Here is a 23,430-nt window from a genome sequence, read left to right on the forward strand (position 1 = left end):
TGGCAGCCATCGTGGGGAGCAGATGGGTTAATCCTGGAGATATGTTTATTCTTATTTGTCACAAACCTCTAACTCCACTCTGATGAAGGATAATAGTGATTACTTCTTTAACAAAACCGCTAAGGCCAGAAACCAGAAACTTCCACTACCTCTGGCCTCTTCCATGTTCTCAGTCTTGCCCCCACTCCCTCACAGCTCCCTTCAGCCATCCTTCAGCCCCTCCCCTGTGCAGGCTATTCAGGTTCATTTGTCCCATTTGCCACAAGGCTGAGCATGGAATCAGTCAATCAACCAATTATTGACCGCCCCTGTGCAAGCCCCTGATGCTTCCTGTTTGTCCTGTTCAGCTTTCACTCCCAGAGGCATTTTGGAACCTTCCCAAGACAAAAGGCGGAAGGAAGGAAGTGCCACCCTGTGGACAGAAATGATAACAGTCCCTGCAGCTCCCTGGCCTTCACCTCTAACCACAGATCCTCCACCCTCAACGCACAGAATGGGGAGGTGGGATTAGCCTTGACCCTGTTTTTAGTTGGAGGAACGTTCTGTTGGGCCCAAGGTCATCCATCTCAACCCAGGCGCCTGACCCATTCTGTGCTCTTTCCCGCCCCACTGCCCAACACTCGTCCTCTGCTCCAGGGCATTCCTGTCAAGCCTTCCCTTTGCTGCAATTTATTTCTAGTTGCCTCCTTGTACCCTATTTTGTTTTGTGTGTGTGTGTGTGTTTTGCTGATTTTTAGAGAGAAGAAGGGAAAAGGAGAGGTAGAAATATCCTGGGCATGTGTCCCGACCAGGACTCGAACCAGCGACCTCTTGGTGCATAGGTCGACACTTAACCACTGAGCCACACCGGCTGGGCCCCTGTTTGGTCTTAAAAAAAAACAAATACCAAAACTATTATCACTAATTAATTTTTTAATATTTTAATATTAATTTTTAATATCTTAATTGATTTTTAGGAAGGGAGGAGAAGAGAGAGAAACATCAATGTGAGAGCTGCCTCCTGCACACCCCCTCCCAGGGATAGAGCCTGGGCATGTGCTCTGACCATGGTGCACAGGACGACACCCAACCAACTGAGTCACACTGCCCAGGGCATCACTAATTATTTTTAACTGTGGTCCAATATAAATAAAATTTATTGTTTTAACCATTTTTTAAAAATATGTTTTTGTTGCTTTTAGAGAAAGAGGAAGGGAGATAGGGAGAGAGAAAGAAACATCAATGGGTTGTCTCCTTCACGTTCCCGGTCGCATGGGATTCCCCATTGTATGGGGTGTCCGGTCGCATGGGATGACGCTCAACCAACTGAGCCACACTGGCCAGGGCCTCTTAACCATTTTCAAATGTACAGCTCAGGGGCATTAAGTAGACTCACCTAGTTGTGCAGCCATCCCCAACACCCATCTCCAGAACTGTCTCATCTTCCCAAACATAACCTCTCCCCTGCTAACCGCTAACTCCCATCCACCTCCCCCAGCACCCACCAGTCTACCTCCTGTCTCTGACTCAGACTCCTCAAGGACCTTCTATAACTGTGATTAGACAGTATTTGTTCTTTTGTGACTGACATTTCACTGAGCAAGAATCATGTAACATGTTTCTGAATGTTCTTTTTAAGGCTGAATATTATTCCATTGTATGAATATACCATATTTTCTTTATCCATTAATCTATTGATGGACACTTGGGTTGTTTCTACTTCTTGGCTATTGTGAATAATGCTGCTATAAACACTGGTGTATAAGTAACTGTTTAAGTCCCTACTTTCAATTCTTTTGGGGTGTATAAACCTAGAATTGCTGGATCAGTGGTGATTCTATTTTCAGTTTTCCCGGGAACCACCATTCTATTTCCCACAGCACCTGCACCATTTTACACTCTCACCTTCAGTGCACAAGGGCTCCGGTTTCTCCACATCCTCGCCAATGCTTTTTATTTTATTTTATTTTTTTATTACAGTCATTCTACTGGGTGTGAGATGCATCTCATGGTCTGCCCCATTTGTCTTTTATACTTAGGTCTCTGTATTAAGTTCTTTCTGTCCAAAGACCTGCAGTGGGCTCTGACTGTACCCAATTGATACTCCAGGACTATTTGTGGTTTGACTGCCATGCTCAAGGACAGGGGTCTGAAATGCCCACAGGCCCAGGGTACTGAGACGGACCATGGCATGCACAGCAGACACCCAAGGCTATAGCCAAATTTTCCCACATGGAATCTGAAGTTAGATTCACCAAATGTATTTGGATTTGTGTTGTGAAATCTTGATTTTTATATCTCAGAATGATGAATGTAGTCACATTTTTATCCTTTAAGAGGACCTCACACCAACCACTCCAAGGGCCCAAAGGTTTGAAGGAATATGCCCTTCAGAAATACCGTGTTCGATGGAGCATGACACTCTCCCCACAGATCCTGACATGGCCAGTTGGTATTGTTTTGGACTCAGCTCAAATGTCACCTTAGAGAATCATTCTCTGCCAGGTGTATGTCTGTCCCATTATCCTGTTTAAAATGGTAATTTTGTTTCCCTTTCTAAAATGTCATGTCCTTGAGGGCCCAGGCTCTTGGTCACTTTCATTGTCTTTTATTATTTTCTTTATTTTATTTTATTTTTTGTTTTTTGTTTTTAATCCTCACCCGAGGACATTTTTCCATTTTTTGTACAGATGGAGTGGGAGGGAGAGAGAGGAAGGGAGAGAGAGAGAAACATCGACGTGAAGGGACACATCAAGTGGCCGCCACCCGCACGACCAACCAGGGCCGGGGACAAACTGCAACCGAAGTATGTGCCCTTAGCGGGAACCGAACCCGGGTCTCTCCGGACCGCAGGCCGACGCTCTAACCGCTGAGCCAAACTGGCCAGGGCTCATTGTCTTTTATTCACTGCAGTGTCCTATATGCCTAGAACAGGACCTGCCAACACAGCAGATGGCCAATGAATGTTTGTTGAATGAATGAACAAGCAGCAGATTTAGCAAAACCCAAACTCAGGGAAGTACCCAGCAGAGTTGCTCCCTAGCTGAGCACATCACCCCCCAGAGCCTGCAGCCTGTCCTGAGCTGTGGGGAAATGCTCCCTTTCCAGATCCCGCTCCCTGCTGAGGCCCACCCACTGACAGATGAAGTAAGGAACAGAAGACAAAAGTGAGTCAGGTTTAACCAAATGGTTCATTTAAGAAATTTAATCAGTCAAAGTAAGACATTCAGACTATACAAAATCCTATACAATGGTTTAAAATCAAAACCCATCCCCCCCTAAAGTGTCCCATATAGACATGGACATGGTTCTCCTGAAGAACACTAGGCACGGGTTGCTCGAATCATCTGTACAGAAAGACAGGCACCTCAGACAGCCACACCCAATGCAGACCCCCTCAGGGGTCACCGAACAAATGCGGTACCAGGGTTTGTAAAAATAAATAGATCTATTTTTCACATATGAGTGATAAATGTTTCAACAAATATACAAAGTGCAAATGAAAAATGCCCCACTCATAAGTACAGGGCTCTATTTACAGGCTTCAGAAAGGAACATCTTTTACAGTTTCCTACAGGGTGGGCACAGTGTTTGGTGGTTGTGTAGTGCACAATTGACAAGGAAGCCATGGGGGCTCCTCCCACTGTCTCTTCGGTTGTAAATGTGACAATTTCAGAAAGCATTCTTGTTTCATAAGCCCCAGACAATGACCGCACCCAGGGGACGTTTTAGGGCTGAAACACCATGCATGTTTCAGATGGACACCCATCTAGCAACTGTCCTGTCGGGGAGATTAGTGGCTCAGGGGCATGTGCATAGAAGTGGAAACACTAGCCAGATAGTCACGATCTTGGCTTTGAAGCTCTGGGAGAAAGGCCCCAAGATAGCACCTCTTCCCCTCCCCACTCCCAGGTTCTCTCCAACCTGGGAGCCCATCCCAGCCAGACTAGAAAACAGTGCAAAATAATAACAAATGTAGTCTTTACAGAACATTCGAGCCTGAACTGGAAAAGTGCAGGGGCACCTGGAAGGGGCTGGGGTTTGGGCACAGGCTGGGGTCCAGACAGGGACTGCAGGACACAGCTAGAGGTCAGAGGCCACTTATCTTCACACATAAGGTACCTGGGTATCTCAAGCACTCAATAAATATTAAGGGCAATGGGTGGCTCAGGCTTTCCCTGGGGAACTGTTGAGGTTTTGGTGAATAAAGGGCTCCGTTGGCCACCCCCAGTGTGCTGGATTCAGCCATGTCAACACCCTAGAGTCCCTTTCCTGGCTTAGAAAACACTAATTTCATCCTGATCTGGGGGTGGCAGAGCAAAAGCTTACTCTGGCATCCACCAAGGCTTGTAAGGCAGAGGTAAACACATTTACTCCTGAGGTTAGGGGCTCAGCAGTTGCCTGGGACCCTGTGGGTAGCACTTGTTTTCTGGTGTTCAAAGCCACTTGCTTTCTCTTGCTTGGTGTCCCTCCGTCCATTAATTCCTCAGGTGAGGAGTAAATCAGGGAGAGGTCAAGAAAAAAATTTCAACCAAAACCCATTCCGTGGGCTCTATCGCCTGCCTCCCAGATGAATAAATATATCAAACACAGCTCCGGAGACAGGCCCGTGCTGCCAGCATCGAGGTGCAGCCACCAGCAGTGCTTCTGGCCACTTATTTCTCTGAACAGGAGGGTGTCAGAGGTCTGAAGAAGGGTTTGAGGCAGGTCAAGGGTTTGGGGAAGGTCAAGGGTTTGGGGAGAAAGTGTTCTTCCTGCCCTTGACCAGCAGCAGGTTCCGGGGTGGGACAGGACTCAAGGCAGTGAGTTATGCCATGTCATCCTCCATCCTGACCATCTGTCTCTGTCAATGAAACGATAAACGCCGGAAGTAATCAGTTCAACATGAAGTAAACATGGCCAAAGGCCACCTGCTTCTCATCACCGGCCTAGACCAGCACAATCACTTCCGCCCTGGTCTCCTGGCTCCTGACCTCTACCCTAGTCGGTTTCCCCCACAGCAGCCAGAGGGCACCAGTGAGCACCCGAGTCAAATTTTGCCCTTGCTCTTCCCTATTCTGTTCTCCCACAGCAGCCACCAGCCGGTGCCTGTGAGTCAGGCCACTTCCCTCCTCTCCCCAGAGCCTTCCTTAGCTCCCCCCTCACTCTGAGCAAAGCCCAAGTCCTCCCCATGGCCCACAAGGTCCTGCTTCATTTGCCAGGCCCCCTCACTGCCCTTGTCTCCTCCCTGTTTCCCCCTCTCACACGGGCCACGGTGGCCACAGGGCTCAAATACACCAGGCACAGTCCAGCCTCTGAGCCTTTGCACAGGCTGTGCCTCCTGCACACCACACACTTCCTGCTTAAGGAAGCCTGCCCAAACCACCTTTGCTAAAATTGCCTTCCCTCTCCCTCAGTCCTCTGCGGCTATCTTCTGTTCCGTCACCATGACTTACAGTCTCTCCTTATTCACCCTCTTTGGTCCCAACTATGAGGATGGCCTTGGAGGATCTCACGCCCTTACAGGGAAGCCATGGCTCCCAGAGGGTGGGGCACTCACCGAGGGGTAGGTGTAGCCACCCTGGCCGTGGCAGATGTGGACCTCGTCCTCCGTGGTCTTCTGGTATACAGGGTTGTCGAAGTTGATGCTGTTGATGCTCTTCAGTCGCCAGTTCCTCCAGAGGAGGAAGGTCCCAAAGCACAGAATTGTGAGCAGCACTGTGGGTGGGACAGGGGCCAGCGTCACTCCCTGCCCTGTGCCCACCTGGTGTCCTGTGACACTGCCTTCAAACCCCCAACCTTTTTATTTGTTAATCATTTTGTTCTGATTTATATAAATACTTGTCCATTGTAAAAATTCTATCTTTAAGCACAACCAGTCTCTCACTTGAAGACCACTGTGACTGCCTCACCCCGCACATCTTGGCCATGTGGATTCTTCCAGGCTTCTGGGATTATCCACACGGCTACTACTTCTTTAGATGACCCAGGGCACAGACACCCAGCCCGGGTTTGTAAAACAGTCTGGCCAGTGCCCAAAGGGTGGGAAAGACGTAGTCTCTGCTAGGAAGACGCAGGGCAGGTACACACTTGGAGGCCATCAGGAAGGTGAGGGTCCCATTTGCCACATCTGTCAACCCACAGTCAGACCACTGTTAGGCACCAAAATAAAAGCATCTGCAGGCAGACTGGATGTTGAAGGGACACCTCAAGAGGATTTCCTCAGAAAAGGACAATGGGTGGGATGCTAACCAAGCTATGACTGACAGCTGAGGAAGGGAACGTGGAGCCCTCCAAATCTGCCGCTGCAAGAGAACCATTCACCTCGCCTCCCCGGGCCCTCCCTGCAGCACCCGTCACTGCACACCAGGGATCCCAGCCTCCTCTCCCCATCTGACACATCAGCTGTCTCACTTGCTTACTGTCAGCTCCCAGGGGACGAGAGTTGATTTTTTTTCACAGCTGTGTCCCCAATGCCCAGAAGTAGGCTTGGTACACAGTGGGTACGCAACTAGATTTGTTAAAGGAATGAAGCTAGAAAGGGGAGTGCAGTGATGAACAGGACACATGGCGGGGACATCCCATTCCTGAGAGAAAAGGAGGCTGAGCCTGGAGGTAGGGAACTGAGGGAGGGCTGGCCAGCGGGCTTACCGATGAAGAGGACAATGTACAGCGCGCCCAAGCTCCTGGGCCTCTTGACCTCTTTGTTAGTAATGTTGTTCAGGTCTGCATGGGAGAAGAGAGACAATGGGGCTCAGATCCTTAATCAGGGCCATGGAAACACAGCAGGTGTATGATGACTGACATCTAAAGGAAAACACCTGACACTTGTCATTGTCCTTAAACGTTCAAAGGAACTTGGAGCACTTCTCAGGTTTGAGGGGCACCTTGCTGGCTTGTGCCAGGGCCCTCTTTGTTAGCAATTGGAATTATGGGACTCAGTGTGGTATTAAAAGGGGTCTTTAGCTCAGCATCGAGAGGCATTGGGGAAGGGACTGTCGGTCTCCGAGGTCAAAGCGTGCAGTTACATTCCCAAGGGTCACTGGTGAAAATTTTCAACCTGGTTGTGCATTTGAAGGCAACGAGCCTTTTCTGCATGAGGTTAATCAATTCCAGAGCCTGGGCTGGATTGCACCAAACCCCACAGTCCTGTATCAACTGTCCCCAGCTAATAAAAAAATACTGGGGTGGGGGAAGACACCTCACATAACCACTCGTCACACAAAGATACCTGGGCCAGTCAATAAAGAAGCTCCATGCAAAAAAAAATTCTAAAGAGAAAAATGGGCTGGGAAGACTGAATAGGACACATCTGGGCCACACGTATGCCGGTGAGCTGTGATTACCATCATGAGTCATATTCAAATCCACCTGGGATTTCATTCTACCGGCTGTTGGACATGTGTATACAAAATTTGTACCCAATATTACATTTTTGCACATTTAAGAAACCTTGTAAACAATAATCTAGGGCAGCAGCAGGGTTTTTGAGGAATTTTTCCCTTAAAAGGGCTCCTTTACAAAATTCCAGGCCTGTCGGTGAAATGGTTTTTTCAGCAGTGCCCCCCATAAGCACAGCAGTTCCTGTTTTATCTGGTTTATGGTTGAACAAAAGCTTCAGCTACTCTGAGGGGGGGGAAAAATGTCTGAAACATGCTGATGTGACTTTTTTTTTTCTGGCCAGAAAAGTCCTTAAGCTGCATTTCCGGCTGCTCAAAAACTAGGTCGGGCGCCCTCTGGTGGACAAAGACATGAATGGTGGGTCCAGTTTTGACCTACTACAAGGAGGTCACACGACCTTAAGATCAGGCTAAGGTGAGGAGAATGAGTCACTGGCCTCAAGAACAAAACTTAAAGGGTACCTCCAAAACTCAGTAATTCAGTAGTATTTTAATGTGTTATTTTATTTTATTTTTTTTTGCATTTATCTTCAGAGCGGGAGGGAGAGAGGGGAGGAAAGAGAAAGATCGAGTGGTTGCCACCCACATGACCCCAACCAGGGCCGGGGACAAACTGCAACTGAGGTGCGTGCCCTTAGCAAAAACTGAACCCGCGACTCTTTGGTCCACAGGCTGACGCTCTAACCGCTGAGCCAAACTGGCCAGGGCAGTGATTTGATTTTTTAAAAATACCAGATTTTAATATTATTTGAGTTCTGAGTTTCTTGGTGCCCCCTCAGATGCTGCCCTGAGGAGTACCTCACCTGCCTCACCCTAGTCCTGCCCTGCTGGACACACCTACAAACAGGGCAGTGAATGGGCCTGGATAACACTTCACGCTCCTGGGCCCCTGAGCCTGGCCGACTCCGGGAACAGCAGCCACCATAGCTCAGGCTCTCCACACGAGTTAGCCCATGCGATCGCCACTGTCTCCAGGAGTGGGTGGGCACTGTTCCTACCCTCATTTTATAGGGAAACTGAGGCTTCAGAGATACATAGGTCATGTCAGAGAGAGTCAGCAAAGGAGCCAAAACTAACTCCACTCTCCAGCTGTTCATCAAGGAGCTCTGGCCTCTGGAGGAGCCCATTCAGATGCTCACTGGGATGAGCGGGAGCCAGGGTGGTCCCAGCCTTTACCTTCGTGGGGCTTAGTCACTATGCTGGTGGTGGTGAGCTCAGGAATGGCCACAGTTGAGTAAACCATGGTGGGTCCCCAGGTGGTCACTACAGGTTCAGTGTCTGAAAGAATAAACATGTCCTGAGTGCCCTGTGGCTTGAGGAGTGCTCCGATAGCTCTGTGCTGCTTCCAGCAACACGTGGCAGCGTGTGCCAAAGAAATATAAAGAAATAACTAAAAACAAAAGCAATGAAAATACAAATCCACTAATATCTACTTTCAGAAAGGGAGATTTCCAGTGTTATGAACACACTAGCTCCAAATTGAGACTTTCTCTGAGAGTGCGAAGAATTGAAAAAGGAAAATTCTATTTCATCAATATACTTTCTATAACTTTTTGTTTTTAATCCTCACCCGAGGGTATTTTTCCATCTATCTTCAGATTGAGTGGGAGGAAGAGAGAGAGGTAGAGACAGAAACATCGATCAGTTGCTTCCACACAACCCCGACCAGGGTTGGGGACCAACCGCAACCAAGGTACGTATCCTTGACTGGAATCGAACCCAAGACTCTTTGGTCTATGGGCCAACACCCTAACCACTGAGCATAAATGGCCAGGACTCTCTCTCTCTTTTTTAAATATATATCTTCATTGACTTTTTAGAGAGGAAGGGAGAAAGAGAAACATCGATGTGAGAGAGATACATTGATCAGCTGCCTCCTGTCATCCCCCACTGGGGATCGAACCCAAAACCTGGGCATGTGCTCTGACTGGGAATCGAACCGGGACCTCTCAGTCCATAGGATGATGCTCAATTCATTGAGCCACACTGGCTGGGCCATTGGTTGATTCTTGTATGTGCCCTGAGGATCAAACCCGAAACCTTGGCGTATCAGGATGATGCTCTAACCAGTTGAGCCACCCGGCCAGGCCTCAACATATTAACTTTGGGGAGGAGGAGGGAATCACAACATTTGATACATAGCACCATGTCGTTAGGAATAGCTGTATGAATCACTCAAGCAGCCCTGTTGATAGGCCCACACAGTGGAAAAGTGAGAACTTCTGCCAACAACCAGCAGGAAACTGAGTTCTGCTACCAACAGTTGTCTGGGTGAGCAGTCTTGGAAGCAGATATTCCAGCCCCAGTCAAACCTTCGAGTGACTGCAGCCTCGAGAGAGACCTTGAGGTGTGTACCCTGCACAACCCTTAAATCTAATCTGAAGATCTTTTTCTTTTAAGCTTTCTGGATATATGGGAAAACAATGAATATAATGAAGAAGGACAATAGTATGAAAACAAGATGAATGACCTCAACTCTGCAGAAAGAAGGAAAAGGAAGACGGAGAGGAAGGTGGTGGTCCCGTCCACACCGCTTGGCATGGACAAGAAGGAACAGCTGTGAGCGCTCGCAGCGGCCTGCTCAACGCCGGAAGAGCTCACATGGAATAACAAAACCTTACTCTCCTGGGATTTAAGGCCACTACGTCTTCCATTTCAAGCAAGTAGTTCCTTAAGAACAGAGGCCAGCGCCGTCCTCAGGGGCACCTGCGTCGTAGGGGCTCCGGGTAGAAGCTGCCAGCACTGAGCACAAGCTCTCACCTGGGGAAGAGCTTGTGGTGCCGCCAGGGGCGCGCCGACCGCTTCCTCCTACACACCGGGAACACAGATCTGCTCAAGGACTAGAAACAACAACCCGGGGCAATGTACTCCAATTTTTCTGTGAAAGTTTTATCATTTTAAAATGTAAGACAATAAAAAATAACCAAGATATGCAGAAGAAGATAAATAAAATGAAACAACCAACCAACTGCACAACAGCAAAATCGTTTCACGGGAGTCAAAAGGATGCGCTTAAATGGAGTAAGAAACAGGACTCCGGACTGAGATGAAGGAACAACAGTTATGGCAGAGGCAAAAAGAAACAACAGGTGATTTGTTTTGTTTTTGAAATGAAGGCTCAGAATCACATAGTAAAGTCCAGTGTTTTTCTTTTTCCTTTTTTTAATGATCACCCGGGGACATTTTTTTATTTGTTTTTTTTTTTTGTTTAGATAGAGTAGGAGGAGAGAGAGGAAGAGAGAGAGAGAGAAAAACATCCACGTGAAAGGGACACATCGAGTGGCTGCCACCCACACGACCAACCCACACGACCACCCACACGACCAACCAGGGACAAACTGCAAATGAGGTACCTGCCCTTAGCGGGAACCGAACCCAGGTCTCTCAGGACCACAGGCCGACACTCCAACCGCTGAGCCAAACCGGCCAGGGCAAGTCCAGTGTTTTTCTAAATTCCTAAATATAAAAAAGACTCCCCCCAACCCCATCCTCAAAACACCCCAACATAAGAACTTTGGGGAAAATTGAAGTATATTAAGCTGATGAGTAAACTTCCTAATACTGGACTATTAAAGGATGCAAGGTGGACGTACCAAAAGACGTCAGAAAAACACTAATATTTGAAGTAAAATCATCAATTGTTTTAGCAACATAAAAAAATAAAAATAAAAAGGAATTGAAAAGGGCAGTTTAGCGCAAGCTGCCTGGTTTGACTCCAGGTCAGGAGGCAGCTGAATGATGTTTTTCTTTCTCTCTCCCTTCCTCTCTCTAAAATCAATAAAAAAATTTTGAAGAAAGAAATGGGCTGTTCCTCACTTGATAGTAGTGTCTAAAATCAGTCACCTCCCAAGGGAGCCAGGAAGAGTGGACTGAACTTCAAAGGTAAACTGAGGCTACCTAAGTGCCCCGCAAGGTGTTGATATCCCCAACATTCAAGAAGGCAGACTGGTTATCCCAGCTGAGGCCTTACAACAGCCTCCTGGGACCTCACTCTCTCATTTGATAGATGGGCAAAGCGAGGCTCAGGGCTGAGTCCCCTACCTGCGAGGCAGCTCCTGCCGTCCTTGGCCAGCAGCATGCCATCGGGGCAGGCGCAGGTGAACTTGGGTGAGTGGAGATTGATCTGCGGGGCCGGGAGACACAGGTACTGGCAGCCACCATTAGGGAGGATAGTCTTCTCACACCAGTTCACCCCTGAGGTGGAAAAGGCGGGGAATCAGGGTCAGAAAATTCCAGAGCTCCATCTTGGAAGGGGGGGACCACCCTATCTTTACCTCTTGGCTGTGTGAGGTTGTGGAAAAGGACAATGTCCTCCGGGGACAACAGGTTTTCTGCCATCAAATTAATGTCGGACCCTGTGAGGCGGTTGGCACTGAAAATGGCTTCGTTGATGATGTCCGTCCAGAATACTTTATCCTACATGGGCATGAAGAAAGATGACAGATCCCATTAACCACTGGGATGGGACAGACCGCCGCCGTCCCCTCCCCCAATCTCTGGCGTTCTCTGGGAAGAAGCAGTTTCAGGTGGTAGCATCATTCCTTTCTTTTTTTTTGAATCCTCACCCGAGGACATTTTTGCACTTATGTTCAGACAGAGCGGGAGGGAGAGAGGGAGGGAGAGAGAGAGAGAGAAACATTGATGTGAGAGAGACACATTGAATGGCCGCCACCCACACGACCCCAACCAGGGCAGGAACAAACTGCAACCAAGGTACGTGCCCTTAGCGGGAACCAAACCTAGTTTCTCTGGACCGCAGGCCGACAGCCTAACTGTTCAGCCAAACCAGCCAGGGCCATGTATCCAGTCGTCCCTGACCGACAGCTGGGTTCTTGCACCTCTTGGCTATTATGAATCAGGCTGCTTGAACATGGGTGAACCAACATAACAACCTTTCTTTAAAGCAGAATTCCTGCCCTGGCCAGTTTGGCTCAGCGGTTAGAGCGTTGGCCCGTGGGCCAGAGAGTCCCGGGTTTGCTTCCCACTAAGGGCACGTACCTCAGTTGCAGTTTGTCCCCGGCCCTGGTTGGCCATGCGGGTGGCAGCCACTCGATGTGTTCCTTTCACGTCGATGTTTCTCTCTCTCTCTCTTCCTCTCTCTACCTCCCACTCTATCTGAACAAAAAATGGAAAGGTGTCCTCGGGTGAGGATAAAAAAATAAAATAAAAATAAAAAAGACCTTTAAAAAAATAAAATAAAAATAAAGCAGAATTCCCTCACTGGGGTGCTATTTGGGTCTGGATAATCCTTTGTGGTGGCTCCCTCCTGTAGGCTGTTTAGCAGCATCCCTGGCCTTCACCCACTAGTTGCGATAACTAAAAAAATCTTCAGACAGTTCCAAATGTCCCCTGGATGGCAAGATGGCTTGAGAACCGCTGCTTTAGACCTTTCAAGATTCTTTTTTAAAAAATATGTTTTTATTGATTTTATATAGAGAGAGGGATAGAAACATCGATGTGAAAAACCGATCGGCTGCCTCCTGCACGCCCCCTACTGGGGATCAAGCCCGCAACCCAGGCATGTGCCCTGACCAGGAATCGAACCAGGACCTCTCAGTCCATGGGACGATGCTCAATCCACTGAGCCACACCAACAGGGCTCAAGATTCCTTTATTGAGAATAAAACAGAAATGACTGTTTAAGAGGTCTAAGATCTCTTCATAGTCATAGGCAGTTTTCTGAGTTAGTCTTGGCTCGAATGAACCAGACAATGTTTGTTGACATGTTTGTATGAGCCCTCATGCCTCATACATGAGTGGTGCTCAGTAAACAGCACTTGGCCACGAATTTCCTCAAGCCCTAAAGGAGCAGCCGTGCGCTCCAGCCCCTACCTCAAAGATAGCCAAGGAGAAAGGGTGTGCCAGCTTTTTCTTGTCCTCCAAAATCGTCTTCCGGTTCCCCCCGTTGACATCGATGCTGGAGATGGAGTGGAGCTTGGAGTCGACCCAGTAGAGGCGTCCACTGGAAAGATCTAGAACCCACAGGTGGACAAGGAGAGGTCACATGCTGATGCCAGAGGGGTCTTTGGGCCTGGCCACTCTGCTGCAGGAAGGACACAGCAGAGATGTGCCCAGAAAAGCAGCTCCGATCATACTCCTGCCATGTGTGGGCCTGAACCAAAAGCTGGGGCGGGGGTGCGGTGTGGGGTTGGGTGGTGGGTCTGGGTGCAGGTTATAAAAACCTGGGAAAGCTGCATGATAGTGTTCAGGGGTGGCCTGGACACTTCTATCAACTGTGCTTAACTATTGGGGACCATAATCCCTGGAACATACCCAAGGTGATGCCATTGGGCCACTGGATGTCCTCTGTCACCAGTGAGTGAATGTCCACACCGTTCAGGCCCCCTTTCTTGATCCTGGCAGGAGTCCCCCAGTCCGTCCAGTACATGAAGCTGGAGGGAGAGCAGTGAGAACGGATATTCAGACGTCGGTGGGGGCGGCTCCAGCCCCCTGAGGCAGCCAGGGCAGCGCTTTAAACAGGCTTGGGGACCCCAGATTGGCCCCTTCTGCTCCCAGCCTTGCCCACCCTGCCCCAGGGCCTGCCTCTTGGCAAGACCTGGCAGGATTTGGGAACTTTCAAGAACAAAGGGAGGTTTTGATTCCAGTGTCAGGACGGGGGCCCAGGAATCTGCACCCTAAACACCACTTTCTGGGGTTTTACAGTGTTTTCTATTTTTTGCCTGGCCAATGTGGCTCAGTGGTTGAGCGTTGTCTCATGGACCAAGAGGTCACCAGTTCAATTCCCAGTCAGGTCACATGCCCAGGTTGTGGGCTTGATCCCCAGTGGGGGGCATGCAGGAGGCAGCCAATCAGTGTTTCTCTTTCATCAATGTTTCTTTTTATCCTCACCTGAGGACATTTTTCCATTTTTTGTTCAGATAGAGTGGGAGGAAGAGAGAGAGAGAGAAACATCACTGTGAAAGGTATGCATCAAGTGGCTGCCTCCCACACGACCCAACCAGGGCCGGGGGAAAACTGCAGCCGAGGTACGTGCCCTTAGTGGGAACCGAACCCGGTCTCTCTAAACCTCAGGCCGACACTCTAACCGCTGAGCCAAACCAGCCAGGGTTCATCAATGTCTCTCCCTCTCTCTCTCTCTCTCCCTCTCTCTCCCTCCCTCCCTCCCTCTCCCTCTCTCTCTCTCCTTCTCTCCCTCCCTCTCTCTCTCTCTCTCCCCCCCACCCCCATCCCTCTACCTTCTTCTATGACCGATAAAAACATATCTAAATTTTTTTTCATTTTTATTTTTTGTCTTTTCAAATATATGTGTGTGTGTATATGTGTGAGTGTATGTGTGTATGTGTGTGTGTGTGTGTGTGTGTGTGTGTATTTATCAGAGGTATTAAAGGTTTAGTTCCAGACCACTGCAATAAAACTGCTACTTCATGAGTGGTAAGATAAAAAAGAGGGATAAAATTCTAAATTTTCACGTGCTGAATAGCAGTTAAATAAATCGTGGTCTATCTGGGGGACCCAGGCCTGCCCGACCCGTCTGCACCACAGGGTCTATTCACAGCCAAAGCTCCCTTGTCCTCTCATTTCACACAGCCTGGGGTTGTCGAGGCCCCTCTGGAATTGTGAAATCCCACAGTGAGGTGACGTGCTGTGAGCCCTAGAGTTGCTGTGTCAGCCACAAGCCCCTGAGGACATCTGCCTGGGGCCACCACAGGGCGGTGACCTTCACTCCCTGTCACGTCCTCGTCCTCGAAAGACCTGTCCATTGATTAACATTGGACTTGTGTATTTTTACTTTCTCCAATCCTATTCTGGCACAAAAGACTAATTCCAAATTTTATTTTTTAATTTCTGTAAGTACAAATTTCTAATACCAATTTAAATCAGTATTTTAATTTCTGGTTTGGGATTCTACTCCACAGGGCAGGACTGTTCAGTCTGCTCCCATCTCAGGCGACACGGCAGCCACCAGAGGGCCCCAGTGCGTGTGGGGAAGGCCCCCAACACCAGCCTCCACCTAGACCAGTCTACTTCAAGCACAACCCCACCCCCGCACGAGTCCTAGCTGGGTCTTCATTCTCTCTGGTCCCCTCAGCTTTGGGAATACCCACCCATGAACAGGATCCACCACAATGGCCCTCGGCTTGGAGCCTTTCTCCTTAAAGAGGGTCTTTCTCTTCACGCCCTTGGTGTCAGCCACAGAGACGGTGCCCAGGATGGAGTCAGTCCAGTAAAGGTTGCTGTGGATCCAGTCCACCGCCAGCCCGTCAGGGGCCTGGAGGTCCTCGCCGATGATGGTGTCGTAGGAGAAGCTGGGCACTCTGTTGATCTGGGTGCTGAGGAGGAAGAAAGACGAGGAGCCAATGCCAGAGGCCATGATCTCAGCCGGGGTTGGGCTGGGCGCGGGCTGAGGCTCACCTGTAGATCTTCCTGAGGGACAAATCGGACCAGTAGACTCTGTTGCTGGCCACTTCCATGTCCAGGGCAACCACGTTCTTCAGGTTTGGGATGAGGCTGGTATATTCTCTTCGGTCCAGCGTCATCTTCCTTACCTCGTGGCGGTTGGTGAAAAAGAGGTAGGCGCTGGTGCCTGTGGAGCCACGGAGGGCGCTCAGGAGAGCAGAAGGGACCCTTGAGCCATTTGTCACCCTGTGTGGTCTGGCTGAACCAGAGGAGACGTCAGAACATGGGGAGAACAGCGCCTCCCTGGTGCATGAACTGTACGGTTCCGAGGCTCTGACTCTGGGGTCTGCATACCTCAGAGGGGGCCTCTCCCAGGTCCAGCGGGTCCCTAGGCATAGTTATCCACTCGCCTCAAATGCAAACTAACCAGCCGGCGCTCACCACCTCCTTCACCTCCTCACACTCCAGGCCACTATACCCTTGCCCTGGTCACACCAGGACCAGGAACCAGACAACCAGGACAGTCCCTACACCCCAGAGCCCACTGAAATTATTCAAACTCGCCAATCCTAGGCCTGTTTACCCTGCCTCACCTGTTCCTTCTCGAGGAAACCACAACAAAGGCTCTTGCCCACCTTTTGGCCGCTCCCTCTGCTTCCTGACCAACCTGGGTGCTATCCTGGGAGCCCTTCGTGGTGTGCTGTGTCCCCTCCTCTAGGATCTGTGAGTAATAAACTATGTTTTTAAAAATATGTTTTTATTGATTTCAGAGAGAGGAAGGGAAAGGGAGAGAGAGATAGAAACAGCGATTGGCTGCCTCCTGCACACCCCGCACTGGGTATCGAGCCCTGACGGGGAATCGAACTGGTGACCTCTTTGTGCGTGGGATGAGGCTCAACCACTGAGCCACACCAGCCTGGCAACAAACTATCTTATCAATGGCAGCTGTCTCCTCATCTGTTGGCCTCACTACAGGTATATAATAATAAAAGCTACATGTTAAAACACCTAGGCCCCAGCATTTTACATTTTAGAATAGAAAGATGAAGAAATGATAACAGTTCATGTGTACAGAATGATTCCTTAGAGTTCTTTTTTTTTAATATATTAAAAAAATTTTTTTTTCTTTATTGATTTTAGAGAGAGAGAAAGGGAGAGAGAGAGATAGAAACATCGATGAGAGAGAACATCGATTGGCCGCCTCCTGTATGCCCCACACTGGGGATTTGGCCCACAACCTGGTCATGTTCCCTGACCAGGAATCGAACTGGTGACCTCGTGGTGCATAACCCCTTATGCTCAATCCACTGAACCACACTGTCCAAGCAAGGGAATTCTTCTTAGTGCTTTTCCTACTAAGTTTTCCCTCGTTGATCCTCATACTCCTACAGGTCAGGTGCTATCGTCAACCTTTTTTTAATAGATAAAGGGATTGAGGCCCAGAGAAGAAAAGTGACCTGCCCAAGGTCACACAGCTAGTGAGTGACACAGCCAGGATTTGAACCTGGGTCTCTCTGACTCTGGGGGCTGCTGTAACCATGGCACCAATGTGCACCAACAAACTGATCACTTCTACAACTGACCTCACGCAGAATATCTCTTCCCCTTATGCCAAACCCTGCCCTGGGGTGGCATCTGTACAGATACTGACCCCTATAGACTGAAATGAAAGTAAAATCTCAAATCCTGGAGGATTTCATGAATTCAGGTCCCAATTTTCTCCAGAACCAGACATGCACTGGACTATGACAGAGGGAGGAGAGGAGGCTGTTTAAAGAGGAGAAGGAATTACAGCCTAAGAAACTCTTGGGGAAACAAGAAGCTCTGAAATATTTCTGCAAAATTGACCTTTGCTGGAATCACACTGTATTAGCAGAACATGATGCAAAATAGAATGTCTGGGCAACCTCCCTGGTGATGAATCTGCCAGAACAATTATGCCTCCAAAAACAGGGGACCCCATGATTTAGGTGATTCTAAGAATCAGTGCACGCTTGCAGTTCTAACCCAAAGTTCAGGTAGGAGAAAAACTCAACTATTTCTACTGTTCTGTTTCATTGTGAGCTATTGTATTTTGGTCTCTTTCATGCATTTGCGTTTTTATGGGTGCAAGTACCTTTAGCTAGTAGGAAGAGCTGGAGGATGTGCAGGATGTTTGGGGCTGTGGCTTTCTACCTCTTGCCCCCCTGAAATCCCCGGCAGGGCCTGGGGGCTGCAAACCAGGGTTGACCTGTGTCTGCTGAGAAGCCAGACACATGAGGGTAGGCTTGTAACAAGCCCGATTACTAACTGCATGTGCCCCTTTATCTGCCAGAGGTCTTGGGTGCCAACACCCTGTCCACAGAAGTTCAGATGATGCAAAGTTCAGATGATGAAATTCCCCACTAGTTTGCTTTCAAAGCACCAGGTTGGGGCCCTCCCGCTGCCTCCACACACTCACCCACGGCCTTGCAGGCCTTGGTGAAGGGGTCCAGCTGGAAGCCCTCCTCACATTCACACTTGTAGCTGCCCTCGAGGTTCACACAGAGCTGGCTGCAGGCATCGGGGTCCTGACACTCGTCAATATCTACGAGTCAGGACAGAGAAAGAGGTTTGGGGCATCTTCTACACAGGCCGCAGTAGAGCGATAGGCTCCAACCCACAGCTGTGCCCCACAATGGCAAATGGGGGACAGCCATCTCCTCTGGGAAAGATCTCTAGGGCTGGCATCTCAGGAACGATGAAGTTCAGAAATAAAATCATAAAAACAGCTAAGAATCATCTCCAACAATGACCCTGACCTCACCACTCGCCTCTGGGTTAAAGCCAACAGGACAAAATTGAGTCAGCCTAGATTTCTTTTATTATTATTATTTTAAATGTTTTTAATTTATTGATTTGAGACAGACAGAGACATCAATTTGTTGTTCCAGTTATTCATGCATTCACTGGTTGATTCTCGTATATGGCCTGACTGGAGACTGAACCCACAAACTGGGCATATGCTGTGTGGGGATGATGCTCTAACAAACAGCTACCCAGCCAGGACTCTTTTTACATTATTAATCCCAAAAGGCAAGAACCAAGCCTTTGCTAGGCTCCACGTGTCTGTGGCATCTTGTTAAATCCTCTTAACAGCTTTGTGAGTGGGGACTGCCCACTTGTGAGTGGGGACAGATGGGGAAACCAAGGCACAGAGGGTTTGGCCACCATATCAGAGGAGAGGGCCAAGGAGGCCTGGAGCCCACCCAGCTTAGGAATCACCTTCACATCTTAGCTGGTCCGCCAGCCGGAAGCCCTCGGGACACAAGCACTCGTAGCCAATCTTGAGATCCTTGCAGACATGGGAGCAGCCACCCTTGTTGTCCAGGCATTCGTTGGTCCCTGCAACGGGCGGGGCGCAGACGGCCATGCTCAGGCCTCCAGCCACCCTTCCCAGCCATCCTCTCTGTTTCACTATCTTTATTGCAATGGACACAATGAATGTGAGGCCAGTGAAGTACCATGACCCCTAAGAGGACGTAAAGGAACCATTGTCACATGCAACATCATAGCTGAACCTGGAGGACATTCTGCTGAGTGAAATAAGCCAGTCACAAAAGGACAAATACTATATGACCCACCTATATGAAGTCCTTAGAGGAGTCAAATTCACAGAGACAAAGAGTAGAATGATGGGTGCCATGGTGGGGGAAAGGGGAGTCCGTGTTTAATGGGAACAGAGTTTCAGACCGGGAGGATGAGAAAGTCCGGAGCTGGGTGGTGGTAATGGTTGTACAACAGTGTGAATGTGCTCAGTGCCACTGAGCTGGACACTTAAAAATGGTTATAATAAATCTTGTTACTTTCTTCAACCACAATTTAAAAAAAATTTTAATGATGAAGACGGAAAACTACATACTACAGTTACATACATGAGTGGGCAAAAATAATCTCATAGTTATTTGTATGGAAAATAATACAATAATTAATAAATAATATGAGAATAAACTCTTGTGTTTCACGTACTCACAACTGTAAACCTACTTTTGTCCACCCCTGTATATTAACTCATTTAATCCTCCCAACAATCCTACAGATAGCTGGAGAAAATGAGGCATGTCCAAGTTAAATGACTTGCCCAATACCACACTGCTGGGCTCAAACCCAGGGTGTTTGGTTCCAGAATCCATACTCCAGCTCTCTATACCAGGCATAGGCCAAAGCCAACCTACTACTTGTTCGTAAACAGCCCAAGAGCTAAGAATGTGTTTTTTTTTTTCATTGATTTTTTTAGAGACAGAGGAAGTGAGAGAAAGAGAGAGACAGAAAAATCAGTGAGAGAGAAACATTGATCGGCTGCCTCCTGCATGTCCCCTACTGGAGATCAAGCCTGAAACCCAGGCACGTGCCCTGACCAGGAATTGAACCAGTGCATGGGCGATGCTCAATCAACTGAGCCACACCAGCAGGGCTAAGAAAGGTTTTTAGTATTTAAATAATTAAAAAGAAAAATAAGGATCAGCAAGTTCTCCCTACCCGAAGCACATCCACGCCTTCTCCTTCTCCTTCTCCCCCCACAGGAATGCAATGGTCTGTGGCAGCTTGTCCCAGGCAAACCTTCCGAACCTGTCCTCTAGGACCCTTTTCTCTGACTTCCCAGTGAGCCAAAGCAACCCACCTAGGCCCTCTCCTGTTGCTTCTTCTATCCCAAATTCTTACTTGTTTCACTGTCCCCAGCTTGAATAAATGCACTCTCAAAATTTAAAAAAATAATAATAAATAAGAAAAAGAATCAAAAGAAAAATATTTCACACCACATAAAAGTTCTATGAAATTCACATTTCAGAGTCCATAATAAAGTTTTCCTGGAGCTTAGCCACATACATTCATGTGCAGACGAATGCATTCATATGGCTGCTTTCCTGCTACGATGGCCTAGTTGAATGGCTGCAAAAGAGACCGTATGAACGGAAAAGTCCAAATATTTACGCAGTTATGAGTCACAGAACATTACCGAAATTTTATAAGCATCTCATTGGCCAATCTCCAGCAGCCCGAGGCTATGTGAGCAACTACGGTCTCATCCTACAGATGTGAAAACTGAGACTTGGAAGCAAAGCCACTTATCCCCACATCCCCTGCATCTGTCTTGTCCCAGAGCCAAAGCACCTGGGGGAATGGGTGAGCTGGAGCCTTGCAGCCCCACAGTGCCCATGGCTAGGTCCCTCTTCCAGCTCCCCACGAGCTCCAAGAGCTGCCCCAACCCCAGGGCTCACCACACTCCTTGAGGGGCTCATCCGACCAGTCCCTGCAGTCCCGAACCGAGTTGCACACTTTGTCCAAGGTGATGCATTCACCACTGTGGCACTTGAACTTGTTGGGGCCCTCACACAGAGTCACTGTGAGAGCAAAGAAGAGGGTCAGGTGCTTCTGAGCTGCAAAACCCTATTTAGTACTTTTTAAATATGTTTTTTTATTGATTTTTCTTTTTTAGAGAGAGAGATAGAAACATCTATGTGAGAGTGAACATCAATTGGCTGCCTCCTGCATGCCCCCCACTGGAAATTGGGCCCACAACCTGGGCATGTGCCCTGACCAGGAATCGAACCGGCAACCTCTTGGTGCATGGGTCGATGCTGAACCACTGAGCCACACCAGCCAGGCCCATTTTCTTATTTTTTTCATTAACAGTTCTATCAAACATGTAAGAATGAACAATATATTATGGAATTTTGCTTCTTTTTGAGTCTCGTAAAATAACTGTATCCTATCATCTCCTGCAACGTGCTTCTTGCTCTCAGCCCTGAAGTTATCAGGTTCAATCGCTTCTCGGCCTTTAGGCTAAGATCAAGTAAAATTATGAGTTTCACCAGCAGCCTGAGGGCTGACGCCTCATTTTCTGAGCTGTATGATTGATATTCCACTGTGTGAATATCATCACCGTTTTAATATTATTTTCATACACCTGTGATCATAATGGCGATTATTCACAACAGCCAAAGATGGAAGTAACCCAAGTTTCCATCAGCTGATGACTGGATAAACATACTATGGTCCTTTCAATGAAATATTACTCAGTCTTAAAAAGAAGGGCAATTCTGACACATACTACAATGTGGATGAATCTGGAGGGCATTATGCTCATGAAATAAGCCAGACACAAAAGGACGAACACTATGTGATTTCACTTACATTCTAGAGGAGTCAAATTCATACAAACAGAAAGTAGAATGGTGGGTGCCAGGGACTGGGGGAAAGGAAATGGGGAGTTAGTGTTGACTAGGGGCAGAGTTTCAGTTTGGGAAGATGACTAAGTTCTGGATATGGATGGTGGTGATGACTGCTCAACAGTGTGAATGTGCTGAATGCCACAGAACTAGACACTTAAAAATGGTTAAGACAATAAATTTTATGTTGTATGTATTTACCTCAATAAAAAAAAAGATAGTGCATTATCAGAATTTAACTTTTTGTTCATTAAATTGTTCCAGACTCTAAATACTGCAATAAAGTTTTAAAAAGCAGTATCCTTGCTTTGGCAGGATAGCTCAGTTGGTTAGAGCATCAGTCAGTCCCTGGTCAGGGCACATACAAGAATTAACAAATGGTCCGGCCAGTGTGGCTCAGTGGTTGAGCATCGACCCATGAACTAAGAGGTCACCAGTTTGATTCCTGGTCAGGACACATGCCCAGGTTGTGGGCCCAATCCCCAAAGGGGGGCATGCAGGAGGCGGCCAACTGATGTTCTCTCTCATCGATGTTTTATCTCTCTCTCCTTCTCCCCTTATTCTCTCTCTAAAATCAATAAAGAAAAGAGAACTAACCAATGAATGCATAAATAAGTGAAACAAAAAACTGATGTTTAGCTGTCTCTCTTTCTCTCTCCCTCTAAAAAGCAATCAGTCCTGGCTGGTTTGGCTCAGCGGTTAGAGTATTGGCCCATGGACCAAAGAGTCTCGGGTTCAGTTCCAATCAAGGGCACATATCTTGGTTGCGGTTGGGTCCCTTGCCCTGGTTGGGATCGTGCTGGAGGCAACCAATCGATGTGTTTCTCTCACATCAATGCCCCCCCCCCCACTCTATCTAAAGATAAATGGGGAAATATCCTCAGGTGAGGATTAAAAAAAACAAATAAATAAAATTAAAAATAAAAATTTTATTTGAAAAAAAAAGCAGTATCCTTATGTGTATTTTACTATAATTAAAAGGTTTTAATTGCTCTGGCTGTGGTGTTGCACAGTGGTTAGAACATTGGCCTATGCACTGAAGGGTCACAGGTTTGATTCTTGGTCAAAGGCACATACCTGGGTTGCAGGTTCAATCCCCAGCCCATCAGTGCGTGTGCAGGAAGCAACCGATTAATGTGTTTCTTTCATATCTCCCTCTCCCCCTCTCCCTCCCTCCCTTCCACTCTCTCTAAAGATCAATGGAAAAAATATCCTCAAGTGAGGATTAACAAAAAAAAATCAAAATAATAAAATTTAAATTATTTTTTTGTTGTTGTTAATCCTGACCTGAAGATATTTTTCCATTGATTTTTAGACAGAGTGGAAGGGAGGGAGGTGGAGAGAGAGAAACATTGATACCGCACAACCCCAACTGGGGCCAAGAATCAAACCCCCGGGAATCAAACCCCAGACCCTTCAGTCCACAGGCTGATGCTCTAACTGCTGAGCCAAATTGGCCAGGGTTTAAACTGGGTCTGCTTCCAGAGTTTTGCTATTACCATGGTGCTGTTCTGCACATTCCAGAG

At 48.0% G+C, this 23,430-nt stretch overlaps 1 protein-coding gene across 1 annotated transcript in view; it reads right to left on the reverse strand.

Moving 5' to 3' along the window:
- Nucleotides 1-4,786: 4,786 nt before the first annotated feature.
- The window catches only part of LDLR (low density lipoprotein receptor), a 42,310-nt gene continuing 23,666 nt past the window's right edge, over nucleotides 4,787-23,430 (reverse strand). Inside the window, exons 6-18 of the mRNA XM_036240767.1 lie at nucleotides 20,954-21,076; nucleotides 18,960-19,079; nucleotides 18,157-18,282; nucleotides 15,732-15,903; nucleotides 15,425-15,649; nucleotides 13,632-13,750; nucleotides 13,191-13,330; nucleotides 11,633-11,774; nucleotides 11,400-11,552; nucleotides 8,535-8,636; nucleotides 6,610-6,684; nucleotides 5,519-5,676; nucleotides 4,787-4,822 (exon numbers count right to left, since the gene is read on the reverse strand). Of these exons, the coding sequence (XP_036096660.1) occupies nucleotides 4,787-4,822; nucleotides 5,519-5,676; nucleotides 6,610-6,684; nucleotides 8,535-8,636; nucleotides 11,400-11,552; nucleotides 11,633-11,774; nucleotides 13,191-13,330; nucleotides 13,632-13,750; nucleotides 15,425-15,649; nucleotides 15,732-15,903; nucleotides 18,157-18,282; nucleotides 18,960-19,079; nucleotides 20,954-21,076 (1,691 nt within the window). The remainder of the gene's footprint in view (nucleotides 4,823-5,518; nucleotides 5,677-6,609; nucleotides 6,685-8,534; nucleotides 8,637-11,399; nucleotides 11,553-11,632; nucleotides 11,775-13,190; nucleotides 13,331-13,631; nucleotides 13,751-15,424; nucleotides 15,650-15,731; nucleotides 15,904-18,156; nucleotides 18,283-18,959; nucleotides 19,080-20,953; nucleotides 21,077-23,430) is intronic.

Source organism: Molossus molossus, unplaced genomic scaffold (assembly GCF_014108415.1).
Source record: "Molossus molossus isolate mMolMol1 unplaced genomic scaffold, mMolMol1.p scaffold_m16_p_4, whole genome shotgun sequence".
NCBI classification, from domain to species: Eukaryota; Metazoa; Chordata; class Mammalia; order Chiroptera; family Molossidae; genus Molossus; species Molossus molossus.